General features: G+C 42.4%; 1 protein-coding gene across 1 annotated transcript in view; it reads left to right on the plus strand.

Moving 5' to 3' along the window:
• The window catches only part of LOC139240599 (uncharacterized), a 166,741-nt gene that overhangs the window by 93,049 nt on the left and 54,168 nt on the right, over window positions 1–19,524 (plus strand). Inside the window, exon 5 of the mRNA XM_070869153.1 lies at window positions 12,916–13,029. Coding sequence (XP_070725254.1) covers window positions 12,916–13,029 — 114 coding nt within the window. The remainder of the gene's footprint in view (window positions 1–12,915; window positions 13,030–19,524) is intronic.

Here is a 19,524-nt window from a genome sequence, read left to right on the forward strand (position 1 = left end):
AGGAGGTGTCAGAGAGTTGGCGATCAGCCTCTGCAAGGTAGAGGTTGATTTGCTAAACAACAACAGCGCCACCCTTGTCAGGTGCTGTAGTGCTGATCCAGCAGTAAGTGCCTCGAGTTTTTATAACACTGTTTATAAAATTTGGTGGTTTGTTATTGTAATTGAAAATACCGCCACTTTATGATTGTATAGTGATATGTAATTAAGGCATTTGAGGGACATGGTTACCAGTGTAAAACATTGCAGTTATTTAAAAACAGTTCATATCATCAAATCCTCACTTTTGTTGACCTTGTCAGAAAATACTATTTAGTGTATTATCCCTTTCAAGATTTATCACCTCACACTTCTCAGCATTAAATTTCATCTGACATCTAATAGGCCAATCTATTAATCTATCTATGTCGTCTTGAGGTTGGTTGCACTTTTCCTTATTTGTGTATTATCTGAAAATTTGAATAATATGCCCCTTATTTCTGAGCCCATATCACTCATACAAAGAGATACCTCCACCGGTCCTAACACTAACCCTTGAGGTTTACATTTCTACATCCATTAAGCACAATTGTTTTGTCCCGTCGTCCACCTTTTATCCATACTACCACATTCCCATTTATACTGTGCCCCTTCATTTTACCAACGAGCTCCTAAGCAGCACCTTTATCAAATGCCTTTTCAGAATTCATATAGGCAACATCCACTACACTTCCTTTATCAATACACTCCATTACTCCACTCCAGACCATAACTTCTGCCCATATTTTTTTCCCTTTTTTTTTTACACCTCTTTTTCTTCTCTTTCCCACGGCAGCTGGTGATGATTCCACCATTCACACTCCATCTAGACTCGTCTTTCGTTTCTTAACTTGCCCCATTACCATCTCAATTTTTCCCCATCATCACTTTTGTCTCTAATCTCTCCTGCCTTCCACCCTATCACAGACCTTCCCTTTTGATATTTCCTCCCCTCCCCCCTGCACTTGTTTAAAACCTGTAACATCTCTGACTTTTCCGCTTCTGTCAAAGGGTCACAGACCTGAAACATTAACTCTCTTCCTCTCCACAGATGCTGTTTGACCTGCTGAGATTTCCAGCATTTTCTGTTTTTAATTCAGTCCATTACTTTCTCCGAGTAATGTTTCTTTCCTGCAATTTAAGAAAATGAGTATAAATGAGAAGGTTGTGCCCTGTATGCATTTTATAACGTGGGTAATAATTGATATTTGGAAGGACTTACATGGCAGTGGCTTTGCGAAGGGGTTCAGATTATGCTGTGCAGGCTGATTTGTTTTCAAGATGACAATATTACTGCCTTGACTTCACTCCAGTGTTTTGAAATAGCGCGTAATTCTGTGTTGAGTTTATATCTTTTGCGAGCAGCATCATGGCTGCCATGGTGTACTGTGTTGATATGTGATGCACAAACTAAAGGATTAACATTTAAGTGATGATCTTGGAAAGAAATTAGTATATATTCTGAGTAATTTATGATTGAAATTTTGATGACTATAAAATATTAAACCACGAATACTCTATCAGAACAGCATGAGCTGAAAGTGGATTGATTTTGCAGCATATGGTCTGCAGTACTGTAGTGACTTTAAAAGAAAAATTGAAATCATACTTAAACAGAAAGCATATAATTAAACAGCATCGACCCAAAACCAGCTGTATAATTTATCCCCAAGCTTCCCCTCTAGTGACTCAATACGCAAATACGCTTCCACGTCTCGCATGAGGGATTGAATAGTTTATTTCTGTAAAATATTTTAATTTTCCCTGATCTGTTTAATCATAGACTTCCTGTTTAAGTTGTTTTCATTCATTCTCAGCATGTGTGTGTTTTTGGCAAGGTCAGCATTTATTGCCTATCCCTAGTTACTCTAGGAAGATGGTGGTGTGCCGACATCTATTTGATATAACTGAGTGGTTTGCTATCTGCTTCACAGGGCAGTTAAGAGTCAGCGATGTTTGCGTGAGATATGAGTCAAATATAAACCCAGACCAGGTATGGATGGCAGGTTTCCTTCCCTTGGCATCATAGGCAGTCCCTCGAAATCGAGGAAGACTTGCTTCCACTCTAAAAGTGAGTTCTTAGGTGACTGAACAGTCCAATACAGGAATTACAGTCTCTGTCACAGGTGGGACAGACAGTTGTTGAAGGAAAGGGTGGGTGGGGAGTCTGGTTTGCTGCACGCTCCTTCTGCTGCCTGCGCTTGTTTTCTGCATGCTCTCGGCGACGAGACTCAAGGTGCTCAGCGCCCTCCCGGATGCATTTCCTCCACGTAGGGCGGTCTTTGGCCAGGGACTTCCAGGTGTCAGTGGGGATGTTGCATTTTATCAAGGAGGCTTTGAGGGTGTCCTTGAAACGTTTCCTCTGGGACTCGCTTGCCGTGTAGGAGTTCTGAGTAGAACACCTGCTTTGGGGGTCTTGAGTCAGGGATGCGAACAATGTGGCCTGCCCAACGGAGCTGGTCCAGTGTGGTCAGTGCTTCGATGTTGGCCTGATCAAGGACGCTAACATTGGAGTGTCTGTCCTCCTAGGGGATTTGCAGGATCTTGTGGAGACATCGGTGGTGGTATTTCTCCAGCGATTTGAGGTGTCTATTGGTCCTCGTTTCTGAGCCATACAGGAGGGCGGGTATCACTACATGAGCTTAGTGCCAGATTTGAGGGCCTGATCTTCGAACACTCTTTTCCTCAGGCGGCCGAAGGCTGCGCTGGCGCACTGGAGGCGATGTTGAACCTTGTCGTCAATGTCTGCCCTTGCTGTGATAATAGGCTCCCGAGGTATAGAACAGAGCTGTGCCGTGGATCTTTGATGACTGGGGGGCAGTGCTGTGCGACGGGATCAGGTTGGTGGAGGACCTTTGTCTTATGGATGTTTAGTGTAAGGCCCATGCTTTCGTATTCCTCGGTGAAGATGTTGACTATGAATTGGAGTTCAGTCTTTGAATATGCGCAGACGCAAGCGTCGTCCGCGTACTGTAGTTCGACGACAGAGGTTGGGACGGTCTTGGATCTGGCCTGGAGTCGAAGGTTGAACAGGTTCCCACTGGTTCAGTAGTTTAGTTCGACTCCAATGGGGAGCTTGTTGAGTGTGAGGTGGAGCATTGCAGCGAGGAAGATCGAGAAGAGGGTTGGCGTGATGACACAGCTCTGCTTGACCCCGGTCCAGATGTGGATTGGGTCCGTTAGTCAGGATCACGGCTTGCATGTCGTCGTGGAGCAGGCGGAGGATAGTGAAATACTTTTGGGGGCAGCCGAAACGGAGGAAGATGCTCCATATTCCCTCGCACTTGACCATGTCAAAGGCCTTTGTAAGGTCAAAGAAGGCCATGTATAAGGGTTGGTGCTGTTCCCTGCATTTTTCTTGCAGCTGCCACGCCATACAAATCATGTCCATTGTACCCCGTAGTGGACGAAATCCGCACTGTGACTCCGGGAGGAGCTCCTCAGTCACAGGAAGAAGACGGTTGAGGAGGATTCTAGCGATGACTTTCCCAGTGGCTGATAACACGGAGATTCCTCTGTAGTTGCCGCAGTCAGACTTGTCCCTTTTTTAAAAGATGGTCACAATCACTGCATCTCTGGGATCTCCTGGCATGGTCTCCTCCTTCCAGATGAGAGAGATGAGGTCATGCATTCGTGCCAATAGTGCCTCTCCGCCATACTTTAGTGCCTCAGCGGGGATTCCATCCGCTCCCGTTGCCTTGTTGTTCTTGAGATGGCGGATGGCCTTTTCTACCTCGTGCAGGGCTGGGGTTTTGCTGAGATGGTGGCGGGTAGCATGCTGCAAGATGGAGTCGAGGACACTCGAGTCAAAGGCAGAGTCTCGGTTAAGGAGATCTTCGAAGTGCTCCTTCCAGTGGGTCCTGTATATCCTTCCTTAAATACGGAGACCAAAACTGTACTGAGACCTCTAGATGTGGCCTCAGCAATGAAGTACTGTGTGCAGTTCTGGTCACCACATTACAGGAAAGATGTGATTGCACAGAAAAGGGTGGGATAGCATCTCGCTAGGGAGCTCTCCCCAAACAAACCTTCATCTGACCATCTGATGCCATCTTTCACCCCTCTCTCCCTCAAGCCACTCCCCACCTCACTGTCTAAGCCCCCTCTGGTCCTAATACCAACCTCAAAGTACTGTACCTAGCCCTTAAACCGTGCTGCAAGGGCCCACTGCCCATCCCCCACCTCCCAACTGCGACCTACCTTCTTGGCCGACCTCCTCGCTGCCAAGTCCCTCCAGCTGGACCTTCGCTTCTTTCCCTAGAGGACATTAGTGAACCAGTTGGGTTTTTCGACAATCCAACAATCTCATGGTTATCTTTGGATTACTACTCCAGTAACATAACCACTACACTTACTGTACTCCTATGAGTTGAGATCTTCAAAATACTGCAGACCATATGCTACTAATGCAATCCATTTTCAACTCACTATTTTGGAGAAAAAGTATTAATTGTGTGGGTGTGGACCTGCAGCCTGGGACGGTGGGGCCCTGGGTGTGCCTCGCTACACCACACCATTGGGACCCGCAACCTCGGAAGGTGGGGCCCTGGTTGTGCTTCGCTGCACCAGACCAGACCACCAGATCTTCTCAAAACTGGATCTTACGAATGCTTACTTACAGCTTGAACTAGATGAGGAGTCCAAGTCATGTTTGACTATAAATACTCATCTAGGCCTATATCAATTTAATAGGCTATCGTTTGGATGTCTTCCGCCCCTGCCATATTCCAAGGGGTGATGAACCAGATTTTGCAAGGTATTGAAGGGGTAGTATGTTATTTGGATGACATACTAATTTCAGCACTCATAATAACATACTGAATGAAGTCCTCAAACGGCTAGAGAAGCATAGAGTATGAGTGTCTGCTCGTAAGTGTGAGTTATTTCAAAACTCAGTGGCGTACTTGGGGTACAGAGTAGACAAAGATGATTTACATTCAACCAAGGGAAAGCTAGATGCAATCAGAAATGCACCCACTTCCAGGAATATCACTGAACTTTGTTCGTTCTTGGGTCTTTTGAACTATTATGGGAAGTTCCTACCAAATTTGGCTACAGTATTACATCCATTGAATGAACTATTGAAAAAACAGGTCCATTGGAAGTGGTCAAAAGAATGCGACACAGCATTCAAAGAGTATGAAAGTAAATTGGTAGAGAGCACCATGTTAGTTCACTATGACCTATCTCAGGAGATTAAGCTAGCATGTGATGCCTCTCCGTATGGAGTTGGGCAGTGATCTCTCATGTATCACGTAGTGAGGAGGAGAGACCAATTTCTTTTGCTTCACGCACTCTCGGTGTCAGTGAGAGTAATTATGCACAAATTGAAAGGGAGCTTTGGCATTTATTTTTGGGGTCAAGAAGTTTCACAAATACTTGTATGGTCATAAGTTTACCATCGTTATGGACCATAAGCCCCTAACAGCAATCCTCCATCCAAAGTCCCCAGTTCCAACATTAGCTGCAGCCTGAATGCAGAGATGGGCTTTGATTTTGTCAGCATATGCATATGATATTGAATACAGATGATCAGCTGATCACAGTAATGCTGATGCAATGTCTAGATTGCCTTCCCTATCAAAAGTTGCACCCGGTAGGGAAGAAGTGTTTTATTTTTCATACATTGATGAACTACCAGTCACAGCTGAAGAGATTGGTAGAGCAAACAAATGTGACCCAGTGATGTCAAAGGTGTATGATTATATTGCAAATTGATGGCCAAACCATGTAACAGACAAAGATATTCGTCCATTCTTCATTCGAAGGAATGAATTATCAGTCTATAAAGATTGTATTCTGCGGGGTGCAAGAGTGGTTATACCAAATAAATTCAGGTCCAAGTTATTAGCAGACCTCCACGACCAGCACCTGGGAATGTGCTTGACCAAGAGTTTTGCGCACAGTTATTTATGGTGGCCAGGTATTGATAAAGATATAGAGTACATCGTGAGTCATTGTACGACATGTCCTTCGGTAAGCAAGCAACCACCACCAGTACCATTACAGCCATGGAAATGGTCTCCCAGGGTGTGGCAAAGGCTAGATATTGATTTTGCTGAGTTAGAAGGACAACAATTGCTCATTGTGATTGATAGCCATTCGAAGTGGGTTGAGATGTTCCCAATGTGGAAAATAGCAACAAGTAAAACATTGGACATTTTACAAAGATTGTTTTCTTCATTTGGCCTCCCTGAAGAGGTTGTTTTGGATAATAGACCACAGTTTCATTCAGAAGAATTTGCACAGTTCACGAGCAAAAATGGTGTGAAACATACCAAGGATCCACCATACCACCCTGCCTCGAATGGTGCAGCAGAGCGCACTGTACAAATTGTAAAACGTGCCCTCATAAAACAAATGTTTGATCCAAATCCAAAGAAACGACAGTTGGCTAATTTTCTAATTACATATCATAATACTCCTCCTCATATAACTGCTGGTAGAACACCAGCAGAGTTATTCCTTAAGCGACAGCCACGAACCAGATTCTCGTTGTTAAAACCAAATTTGGCACAATCCGTAGAAGAGACACAATTAAGACTGAAAGAGAATCATGATAGAGGTAGAGTACAAGAGAGAAGTGTGAAATTAAACCAGGTGGTAAGAGTGAAGAACCATCACCATAAATGGTTAAAGTGGTTACTAGGAAGAGTGGTGAAGATATGTGGTCCGCGCACATATTTGGTAAAGATGTTTGATAATGGACAGGTTAGGTTTTTCATATTGATCATATTTTACCTACAGACATGGAAGGAGTTGAAGGTGGGAATGATTCAATTATTTCTGACTCATTAGAAAGTTTTGATGCACCAGTAGCATATCCTACATCTAATGTACTGGAAACAAATCCAAGAGAAAATCAGAATTTAAGTCTGAGTCCGAGTCAGGAAAACAAAGGGCCTGAAGGTAGAGTGAGTTCAAATGAAAATCAAGGAAATTCTGTGGAGGAAAATGTTCTTCAGGATGAGCCTCGAATGAGTTTAAATTTGACACCATGTTTGGAAGGTTCTGTTCGAGAGCGAAGGTATCCTCTTCGAAACAGAAAACAAATAGTTAAGTTAAATTTGTAAATATGGAGCAAAATAAGATTATATCCTGTGTTATGTATAAACATGCAAGTTATGTATGATGTTTGTTAGAATAACTTCTTCATTAAGGAGGGAGAAGTGTAATGTCTGTAAGCTTGTCATATTTGTAGCTCCACACTGTGGATGTGGACGTATTGTGTACTGCAATTACAGAGTTAATAATAAACAGAACCAGGCATGTTCTGGAGGCTTCTGACAGAGCTGCCTGCCACGTTAGAAAGCTGTGTGTGCTGTGCTCTGTGAATATATCACAATTACCTTCCCCACTGACCTCAACAGTCAACAGGAGAAAGCTTGGGAATCTATAGCAGTGGCTGGCTTTCCTCGCATTCAGGACATCATTGATTACGCATGGTGTCATCAGGACACCAGAACACCAGTCAGCAGTATTCATTAATAGAAAAGGCTACCACTTTATTAATGTCCAGCTAGTGTCTGATCACTGAAGTGGAATGATGCATGATTTTGTCAGCATATACATATGATATTGAATAAAGATGATCAGCTGATCACAGTAATGCTGATGCAATGTCTAGATTGCCTTCCCCATCAAAAGTTACACCCGATAGGGAAGAAGTGTTTTATTTTTCATACATTGATGAACTACCAGTCACAGCTGAAGAGATTGGTAGAGCAACCAAACGTGACCCAGTGATGTCAAAGGTGTAACTACCCAGGCAGTTGTCACGATGAATTTATACTGCACCAGTACACCAGCGCTCCCAATATTTGACCTTCCCAGGAGTGTGGCAAAATGGTTGCTGGAGGACAATGGACACCTCCTGCGCATGTAGCTCGTGACACTCCTCTGCAACCAGTGTTCCCTTATTTTTTTTTCCGGTGCCACACAGCCCCTTTAAGGGGCTGCGGGGCTCATACAAGATACCATGCATGCGCCATTTTTGCATAGAAAAGCAGGCTGTATGGGATCCCTGTAATACTGCGTGCTATGCAGCTTAAAGGGATCATTGTCTGCAACACCAGGATGCAAGTGAAACACAGGTATAATCAAAGCCAAGGAACCACCAGGATCATTATTAAGCACATAATAGGGAACCTGAGGCAGCTATTCAGGTGTTTTGACTGCTCTGGAGGTTCCTTACAATGAGTCCTTACAATGCCCACAATGAGTCTCCCACATCGTAGTGTTTGAGTTCCATATTCCACAACCGAGCCATATAGAGAGGCCTACAGCAGCAACAGATCTCATTGGACAAGAAAGAACATGGTGAAGGCAAAGAATAAACAGAAGAGCCACTTCAACATCTTGCAATAAGAGATGTGAGTGATAAGTTAATTAATCTTCAGCTGCTTCATCAATGACCGTCCTCCATCATAAGGTCAGAAGTGGGGATGTTCGCTGCTGATTTCAGTGTTCAGTTCCATTCACAACTCCTCACATAATGAACAACAACAACTTGTATTTATAAAGTGCCTTTAATGTAGTGAAACGTCCCAAGGCGCCTAGGAAGCAGTCCATGCCTGCATGCAGCAAGACCTGGATGACATTGAGGCTTGGACTGATGTGGCAATTTACATTCACACCACATATGTGCCAGGCAATGACTATCTCCAACATGAGAGTGTCTAACCACCTCTCAAGATTCAACAGCATTACCATCGCCGAATCCCCAACATCAAGAGGCTGAAGGTCACCATTGACCAGAAACTTGACTGGACCAGCCACATAAGTATTGTGGCTACAATACAGGTCAGAGACTAGGTATTCTGTGGCAAGTGTCTCACCTCCTGACTCCTCAAAGCCTTTCCACTATCTATAAGGCACAAGTCAGGAATACTCTCCACTTGCCTGGATGAGTGCAGCTCCAACAACACTCAAGAAGCTCGACACCATTCTGGACAAAGCAGCTCACTTGACTGGCACCCTATCCACCACCTTATACATTCACTCCCTCCATCACCAGCGCACCCTGGCTGCAGTGTGTACCATCTACAGGATACACTGGAGCAATTCGCCAAGAGGACTTTGACCTCCCAAACCCGTGACCTCTACCACCTAGAAGGACCAGGGCAGCAGGCATATGGGAACACCACCACCTGCAAGTTCCCCCTCTAAATCGCACACCAGCCTGACTTGGAAGTATATCACCATTCCTTCATTGTCGCTGGGTCGCAATCCTAGAACTCCCTCCCAAACAGCACTGTTGGGAGTACCTTCACCTCACAGACTGCACTGGTTCAAGGCGGCGGCTCAATATCCCCTTCTCAAGGGCAATTAGGGATGGACAATAAATACTGGCCTTGCCAGCGACACCCACATCCCGTGAATGAATAAAAAAAAAATGCTTAGCAATTCTGGCCACCTTCCCTTCCTTCAAAACTTGCATTGTTTTTTCTGTGAAAACTAAGGTGAAGCACTCCTTCAGTATTTCTGCCATCTCTGTATGCTCCATAACAAAGATTTCCTTTTTAATCTCTAATATCCTCTACCCTTTAACTATTCTATTACTTTCTATCAGTTTACATAATGCATAACTTTTTTTCTTACCTTTTATCTTACCTGCTTGGCTTCCTACCTGTTCTTAGTCTTTCTAATTTTTTTTTGCTTTCCCCTCTATATTTTTATACTCTGCTGGATTTTCTTTTGAATTATTAATTTTGTGATGCAACTTTTTTTTAATTGAGATCAATGGAAATTAAAATCCAGGGGTTTCTATAATAGGCAGCTGATATGCAATGCTAGTTTTGCACCCAGGCAGCAAGTTGTAAACCTACAATTGTTGTCAGACCATATAATTTAGGCTAAAACTAAAAAAAATTATTACAAGATAGAGGGGGAGAAATTCGGTTGCGCCCCATTTGGGGCGTTAACTTTTAAAAGTTTGAAAAATTAGCAGCAAGCACTAATGATTTCAAACTTAAAATTCTGTGGTGCTCCAAGAAGGAAGTGGAGCACTAAATCAGCCGTACAGTCGGCAGCAGGTGGGGCGGTGAGTGGAGCAGTGCTGCCCCATTGAATGGCTCCTTCCCTCCCTTAAAGGGAAAGGTCATCGTTACAGACTCTGCAAAGAAAAAAAATCTTACCTTATCTACGACAGCAGCCGCGATCCCGCCCGATCAGCCTAGCACTCAAGCAGAGTGCTGGGCTGATTGGTCGTGGGCAGGAACCGACAAAAAAACTTGCAAGACGGAAGGTAAGTTAAAACTTACCTTGGCCACCTCGCCTTTAAGCATCGCCCCTGAAATGGCCGGCCACATGATGCATGCCTCCTGCAGCAGTTGGTGTTTTCATCCGGCGATGCTGCAGGGAGTGGAATGCAATTTCGGGTCCGGGACGCTACCGGGTGATGTGCATGGCAATGACATCACAGTCTCTGGGCGAATGATATCGGGGTGCAACGCCATACCGCCACCACAAAACTCACACCAAATACGGCGCGAGTTGCTGATCTTGCTGCACTTAGTCGCAAAACCATTTACGCCCTGTTATCGCCCCATGGGAGTCGCCCAATTTCGCCCTCAAAGATTCACACAAGCATAAAATGAATATAGTGGAGCAAGGTTAACACACTTTACTAATTTCCCCAGACTTGAAAATCACAGTGCTCTGAAGTCTTGAAGATAAATTTCCACTTGTGTACTCCCAAATGGAACTTACTCTGCTGAGAGCACATCCCTATAATTTATAATTGCCATCACTTAGCCCATGATTTTGCAACTATTAAAACAAATGGATGGAAAATCATGGGTTGCATATGCATAATTTGCTGATGTGCACATCTGGCAGCTGAGACTCTGCCAGGAGAATGCAAGCAGAGAGTATTCCTTACAGAAGGACATTAATAAACTTGCAGAATGGGCATATAATTGGCAAATGAAGTTCAACACAGATAAATGTGAGGTATTACATTTTGCAGGAAGAATAGGGAGGTCACTTATTACTTGGAGGGTGCAAGTGTAGGTGGGGTAGAGGAACAAAGGCATCTCGGAGTATAATTACACAAATCACTAAAAATTGCCACACAGGTTAGCAAGGCCATAAAAAAGCAAACCAACCACTATGGTTTATTTCTAGAGGTATAGAATTGAAAAGTAGGGAAGTTATTCTAAACCTGTAACAAATATTGGTTAGACCAGACTTCAAGTACTGCATACAGTTATGGTTGCCATATTATAAAAAGGATATAGAGGCACTGGAGAGGGTGCAGAGAAGATTTACAAGGATGTTACCAGAGGGTATACATATTGGGAAAGGATGAACAGGTTGGGTCTCTTTTTCTCTCGAAAAAAGAAAATGACCTAATAGAGGTCTTTAAAATGATGAAAGGATTTGATAGAGTGGATACAGAGAGAATATTTCCACTTGTGGGGAAGAGCATAACTAGAGGCCATCAATATAAGAAATCCAAAAGGAAATTCAGAAGAAACTTCTTTACCCAAAGAGTGGCGAGAATGTGGAACTCGCTACTGCAGAGAGTGGTTGAAGCGAATACTATAGATGCATTTAAGGGGAGGCTAGACAAGCATATGAGGGAGAAGGGAACAGAGGGTTATGCTGACAGAGTTAGATAAGGAAAGATGGGAGGAGACTCGAGTGGAGCATAAACGCTGGCATCTACTGGTTGGGTGGAATGGCCTGTTTCTGTGCTGTATATGTTATGTTATCCTTAGAGTTCTTTTCGCACCAGAAAGTTTAAGCTTGGTCTTTTGATCTTTTACTTGGGTGCATACCTGTTCCCTCTTTTATAGCTATGAACTGAGTGAATTAATCATCCGAGATATATCCCTCGCTTTCTGTCTCAAACAACTTGCTCAATTAATTATATAAATTATTTCTGTCACCCGAGTAGAGAGGGATATGGATAGCCGCCCCATCGCTGGAGAAAAGTTGATCAGGTGAGGCTTAAAATGAATTCTGTCAGGTATGTTGCCTCCTTCATGGTTATGGCAATTAATAATGAGTTCTGTTCTTCAGTGGCAATGGCAAACTTGCCCACACTACCATTTCACAAGCTGGAAGTACTCGCGAACAACTTTGACCTGATTAACTGTTGGTTATAGGTAATAATGTAAATAGAGATGAGTTGCCACCTCTTGAACGGACAGCTTTCCTACAGCAGTATTGTATATTACTTAAAACTCCAGCCCAGGACAAGCACAAGAGAAATTCCTTTAGAATCAACTGATAGAGCTCCATTTTAAACAGTCCATTGGATAAGATTCAATTTCAGATGAACAAGGTATTTTAAGGGTAATTTTACAAATGGATGGAAAATTGTCTTGGACTAATGCAATCCTAGCAGTTAAAACTCAGACTTGGAATGCAGATTCATAAAATGATTCCTTTTGTGATATAACACAGGACAGAGCTGCACAGCTATCGCAATGTTAGTACCATATTCTGTTTGTTGCGATATGTTGTTGTAAACCGCTAGTAAAGTATTTGAAAAGTGATTTTAAAATAAATGGTTTACCTTTGTAAATCTTCACAGTCTTCAAAATACCAGAACACCAGTGAGTATTGTTGCTCTTTTCTTTTAAAACAAGAGATAAATGTTTGTCATTTGGTTTGAAACAGTTTATTTTCATGTGATTTTATGTGCAAATACATTTCTACATTACAACAGTGACGACACTTCAAAATTACTTCATTGGCTGTAAAGCTCTTTGGGACGTCTGGTGTCGTGAAAGGCGCTATACAACTGCAAGTCTTTTTTTTTTGCAAATGCGCAGTCTGACTTGAGTATATGTAATGCAGACATTACATGTACTCAATGTTTCTGGCAATGTAATGTTTGAGCATCACTTCATTTCTTTAAAGATGATTTTGCTTTCTTTTCTTGGGAAGAGATGTGCTGACTGGAGCTGTGTTCGGCTGCATTGGTGGCGTAATCCTGATATACCTCTCCTATTCTTTTTATAAAAAGTGGAGAAGAGATGAAAGACTACGAGCATTCTTAAGGTAAGACACATTTATTAGACCCAGTAGTTTATTGATATCTTTTTTTGTTTGGAAAAGTTATGGACCATGTTTTCTTGATAATCATCCGGAGTTAAAATGAGTCGCCGCTGAGGTAACTCTATATAAATAGGTTTTATGCCCAAGGATTAAGTGTATTTTTGCCGAGTAATGAGATTTCCATATTTTATTGCAACCCTACATTTTCAAAAAAAAAATCAGACTTTGCAACTTGGGGGAGCAATTATTCATTAAGTAAATAAATCAGTGGAGGTTCTTGTTTCCAGATTTTTTAGTTGATATATTTCAATGCATTGGTTTTATTGATGCAAAAATATACCTAAGTTTGGGAAGATTGTTCCTTAACTTTCACTAAAATATTCCCATCTTTCTGCTTCTTGCACTTTCATCTCACATTACATAAAGCTATGAGTGTTACAGTTAATTAAGTTACAGAATGCAGACTATCCTGGAGTTAATTACAAAGCAGTAGAATGGTTAGGATTTGGGATACAATTTTAAGTCACAAGAGCGAAACTTGTGTGTTTTATCAGTCGTTTAAATCTGAAGATGTGTTGCTACCTTGCAGCATTCCTATATATGTTGTGCAGCCTATGGACAAGAAAAGATCAATCTCAGAAAAACAAGGATATGACATCTCTTTTTTGGAGACTACACACTAAAATTTAAAGATCTAGGCAAATGTTACTTAGCTTCACTATTTTGTGCATAAATGTGCCAAAAACTGTTGAATAGTTCACTGTAGGAGCCATTTAAAACATTTTTGCTGTTGAACATTGACTTTGTTGGAATGAACTGGCAACTGGGCACAAAGAAGCCAGTTGCCAAGCATATAGAGTGCAACAAGATAGGATGTGCACTGTCCATTGTGGAGTAAGCTGCAAATTGAGGAAAGGAGGGGAAGGAATGTCAATATCTGCCCTGTTTTAGTTACTAACCTGCAGAGAAGGACATTTAGTGGTGGTCAGGGGGAGGGGCTGTTTAAGGACAGATGGCACTAGACTTGTCCATGTCAATTAAAAATAAATTACAGCCTTTCAAGTTGCCAATTAGTAACAGCTTCCGCCATCTAATGCCATATCATTAATGGGGATTCATTTCCATGCAGTGGAGATAAGCTGCATTGTCTGCTCATTGGGTATCTGCTTCAAGCAGCTGTTGAAAATTATAGTCTGCTGATGATGAATGAATAATGGACGCAGGAAGCAGCAAGTCAAGCCCATCTGTTTGTTTGGCAGAAAAAGTGCATGATGTGAAAGAAAAGTCAAAGATTGCCACAAACGTGTATATCTTTGCTGCACACATGTATGACTGTCTAGCTATCCTTTTTTGTTACCTTAATAACTAATTTTAAAAATCAACATTAATTATCCCACAAAAATGCTTTGCATTTCAAAAATAATTTATTCTGCTGTTCATGTCTATTACCCCAAATAAACCCATAAAGTCTTATAATCCAGCAGAAAGGCTAGACTTTCCACTATGGGGCCATCGCCCCAAAAAATGGGCCTTGTTCCAGGAATGTAGGAAGTCTCAGCCTTACTGATCGCTGGTACAAGGCCCATTTTTCTTTTGTGCGATTTTGCACTCGGCCTTAGGCTGGCGATGTGGAATGGGCGATGTGATTTTCGGCAAAGTCGCATTCGCCCACCGAAAGTGGAAGTCAAAAAGCTTCCCTAGCAACGGGCTTCTGGGCATGTATGGGAGGTCAGGGTCATCCACACGTGCGCAGAAGGCACAGGGAGGGACAGAGAGGAGAGAGGAGGGATCATTGTTCCTTGTATGTTAGATTGTTTAAAATGTTTGTTTATAGTTGTGGGGAGGAGGGTGTTTGAAAAGAATACTGTTTGCAATAAATTTTGTTAATGATTTTAACAATTGTGGTGCATTCTCTGATAAGGTTAGTTAACTTAGGCATTTTGAATAATTTAACATCTTTCTTCACTCGTAATAACATTACTTAAGTGAAGCATTAATGCAAATGCTGCACTACAAAGAACAGGCCAGTGCAGGCAAGGCTAAAACATAACTCAACATAACTCAATGCAAATGCAACTTTTGTATAAATGTAATTGTTAATCTAAATGCAAATGTGACGATCCCCAATGTAAGCTCATGCAAAGCATTCCTTTATCAGCTGCTGACACAACAGCTTTGCGGCCACGTAACTCCCACGGGGTACTGTTCTTCTGGGTGGGGGGTGGGGGGTGTGGTAAGACCATGGCTACATCGCCAGCCTCCTCTTCCTCCTGCTCCTCCTCCTCCTCTTGCTCCTCACCGGCTGGCTCTTCCATCTCCCTTCCTTCTGGAGGTGGACCTGCAGCCCCATCTGGCATTAGTTGTCCTTTCCTTATAGCTAGGTTATGTAGCATGCAACAAACCACAATAAACTCAGCGACCTGGTCAGGGTGGTACTGTAGGCTGCCATCAGAATGGTCCAGGCATCTGAAGCGCTGCTTTAGGACTCCAATTGTCTTTTCGATGATGTTGCGTGTCGTTATGTGGCTTTCATTGTAACATTTCTCTGCTTCGGTAACGGGATTACATAGTGGGGTCATTAGCCAACTGGCAAGGCCATATCCCTTATCCCTCAGCATCCAACCGTGACCTTCTGGCTGATTGACAAACAGGTCAGGGATAACACTTTCACGTAGGATGTGCGCATCGTGGATGCTGCCAGGAAATGTAGCACTTACTGTCATGATTATTTGTTTGTGGTCGACAACAAGCTGCACATTTAGGGAGTGGGATCCCTTTCTGTTATGAAACACCTCCGCGTTCTTTCAGGGCGATGTGCGTGCAGTCTATTGCTCCCTGCACCTTGGGGAAGTCTGCTACTCTGGAGAAACCCAAAGCCCTCCCTGTCTGTGCCTCCCTGGTCATAGGGAAACTTATAAAGTCCATCCTGCGAGCATAAAGGGCTTCAGTCACCTGCCGAATGCAGCAGTGTGTGGCGTGCTGAGAGATATGGCAGATGTCGCCAGCTGAAGTCTGTAAAGATCCCGATGCGTAGAAGGCTAGGGCTGCAGTAACCTTCACCTCAACGGACAGTGTGGTTCTGATGGTGCTGGAAGGCTGAAAATCCCTCTTGATGAGTTGGCAAATCTCATCGATAACCTCCTTCTGGAAGCGCAGCCTCCTTAGACATGCATTTTCAGACAAGTTGAGATAAGATTGTGTTTCTTTGTACCTTCGTTGGCTGAACGCTCGCCTCATCTGTCTCTGTCTATGCATTACTCTGCCACCTCTTCGATTGATCCTTTCAGAAATCAGTTTGTGAGCAGTTATGAGTAATGGCGCAGAAAGCATAGGCCCCATTACTATCAATAATTATTTTCAATTGCCATAAATGAACTTTTCACTAAAAAATGCCTAATCCACTAGGCTACTATTAGTAAAATTAAATATAATTAAAAATCTGAGTAGATCTATCTGTACAGGACCCATAAATCACTCTCAACCATCTAAGCACGATTTTTTGGCTGTCTTTCCCCCTTCTTCTGATCTTCACAATGGCACCCGTAGTGCCCATTTCCTTCTGTAAAGCCCGGGAAGAGCAACTATTTCACAGCGATGTTTTCGGCCTTAAATCAGTCCGGCCTTGTGATGGCGATGTGCCGAAAGGGTCTTGTGTGGGTGATCAGCTCGGCGTTCAGTTCGGCGAAGTGAGCCGAAACATGGGGGCTTATTTTTCCGGTGATATTTCTGGCCTAGTTTCCACTTTTTCCTCAAAATGGGCGATAGAGGTGCGTTTCGGGTGATATATGGGCCATAGATGGACGATGTGAAGTGGAAAGTCTAGCCCAAAGATTCTGCTGGATTATATGTCTTTATGGGTTTATTGGGGTAATAGACATGAACAGCAAAATAAATTGTTTTTGAAATGCAAAGCATTTTTGTGGGATAATTAATGGTGATTTTTAAAATTAGTTATTAAGGTAACAAAAAAGGATAGCCAGACATTCATACATGTGTGCAGCAAAGATATACATGTTTGTGGCAAAACTTTGAGAAATTAGGTCCAAAGATTAAAAAGTCAGAAATGTAGTATTATGGGGGGGGGGGTGGGGGGCGCGGAGGGGAGGGGAGGGGATTCCTTTGTTTGAACGCTGCCGACTAAATTTTTTTTTACAAAAATACCTGGTGGCCCCGGAGGAACATAGGATTGTGGTCGGAGGTCTAGTTTCGCAGTCCAGCGTACAGGGACATGTCTTCCAGGCACGTATTTGTATCCTGAGATCACGTGGGTCTGGACCACCAATGAACATCTAGTATTCTCATTGATAATAATGGGAATTCTGTTTGTATGAGCTCCCATTATTATCAATGAGAATACCCCCAAAAAACAAGAAACATAACACAATAAATAAGAAAAACACCTTGCATATTTAAAATTAATTAAAATTGAATTTAAATTAAATGTTTTCGAAAAAAATATATTTAAAAAATTTTTTTAAATGTGTTTTAATAGGGTTAAAAATAAACTTACCTTAATGGACAGGGTTTTTAATATAACAATTTGTGATTAAATTTAATTGTTCTATGTTTTAAAACTCTTATGCTGGTAAAAGTAGGCTATACGCCTGCTTTTACCAGGTGTAAGAGTTTGAAGGACATTCGCTGGGCAAGATTTTGGCAAATAACCCAATCTCTCCAGCAGATATCCATGCTGTTGCACCGGAAGCTTTGACCTGGATATCCAACTTGGATATTGATGTTTGATTTGCTTTGCTACTACCATAAGAAGAAGAAGAAGATGATGAAGAGTAGACAATATACAGAGCAAGGATTCTCTGTTGTGATCCCTGGGTCATGCTATTGTTTCACTAGACATTGGGCAGTAAAAAATGAACTCTTGATCTTAGACAATGTCATGTCTACAGTTACCAGTAACATTGAACTGAAGAGAATAGCTACAAATAATGACCATTACACTGCAAATACAATGAGCATGCGCATCACGCGCCGAGAACCGGCATTTGCGAGGCCTCTTCGGGTGCATGCGTACATCGTGCACACCCAGAAAGGCTGCAATTTTCTCTCCATGATGTTTTTATTCACTGATGCTGGAACCAATTACACGCTCAGTATTTGCCACACAAATTATAGAATGGGGCATTTTTGTGTACTTTTTTTCATGTTTTTGGCTTATATTTACTCTTCAACTTTGAAATTACATTGTGTGCATATTGTATGAATACTTAAAAAGTTGTATGAAATCGTTTTGTCTGCTGTTTTAATAGAGGCATTAACCAATTTATTTCAAAATAGTTAAAGTAAGGAATTTCATATGAACTCAAATGCTCATTGTATTTGCAGTGTGATGGTCTTTATTTGTAGCTATTCTCTTAAGTTCAATGTTACTGTGAACATTGTATTGTCTAAAATCAAGAGTACATTTTATCACTGCCTAGTGAAACAATAGCATGACCCAGGGATCACAACAGAGAATCCTTGCTCGCTATATTGTCTACTCTTCTTCTTTGATTTGCTTTGCTACTATCATACGAAAGACAAACATCAATATCCAAGTTAGATATCCAGGCCAAAGCTTCAATTGTGTAACAGCGTGGATATCTTGTAGGCTGCCTACAAATTTCCTCTGAGGGCAGTGCTCAATGATGTGCGTCAGGGTCTGATTAAGAGCTCCACAGTCGCATGATGGGGATGTTTTAATCTTTCATCTATGGAAAAGGTGGCAGCATCTACCATGACCAGTTCTGAGGCGGTTAATGGTTGTCCACTGTTTGCGAGGAAGGTTTGATCCTACAGGTTGTACTGTGGGGTCCTCTATAAGGAATCCATTTCATATGCCACAGTTCTTCCAAGTATTTCGCCATCGGTCATCAAGGCTGAGGGGAGATCGCTGAAGGGCTTCAGCAACGGTCAAAATCACCTCCTAGATTTGAGACGAGTTAGTGGTAGGTTGTTCAAGTTGGCCTCGATCGGCGTGACTTTGCTGGTGTAGTAATTGTTGTGATATATTCACAGAGCACAGCACACACAGCTTTCTATAATGGCAGACAGCATCTCAGAAGTTCCGGAAGTTTCTGGTCATCTGACTCATTTATTCACCTTTAGGTGCAGTAACACAATACGTCCACATCCACAGTGTGGAGCTACAACATTACAAGCTTACAGACATTACAATTGTATTCTCTGAAGACTGCATCTTCGCGGTGTAGGTGTTGTGGTGCGATGTTTGCAAGCACAGCGAGCCAAGGTGTTGCTGTCAATAAAGGCATAATAGTAGAATTCAGCTGGACGTCAACGGATTTGACATGCGGACTTGATAGCCATTGTCTGCTGAAATATGATGTGCCGCCCACATGAATTTTCCTCATTAAGGAAGGGGGCTGAAATTTGTGTGCATGAAGTGTGTGGAAGCCCAGATTAACTATTTGGGGAAAAAAATGGTAGATCAATCAGCGGACCAGCAGTAAAGAATATTTAAATAAGATATGGATAAGGTACATT

The sequence above is a fragment of the Pristiophorus japonicus genome, chromosome 2 (genome assembly GCF_044704955.1).
Source record: "Pristiophorus japonicus isolate sPriJap1 chromosome 2, sPriJap1.hap1, whole genome shotgun sequence".
NCBI lineage: Eukaryota > Metazoa > Chordata > Chondrichthyes > Pristiophoridae > Pristiophorus > Pristiophorus japonicus.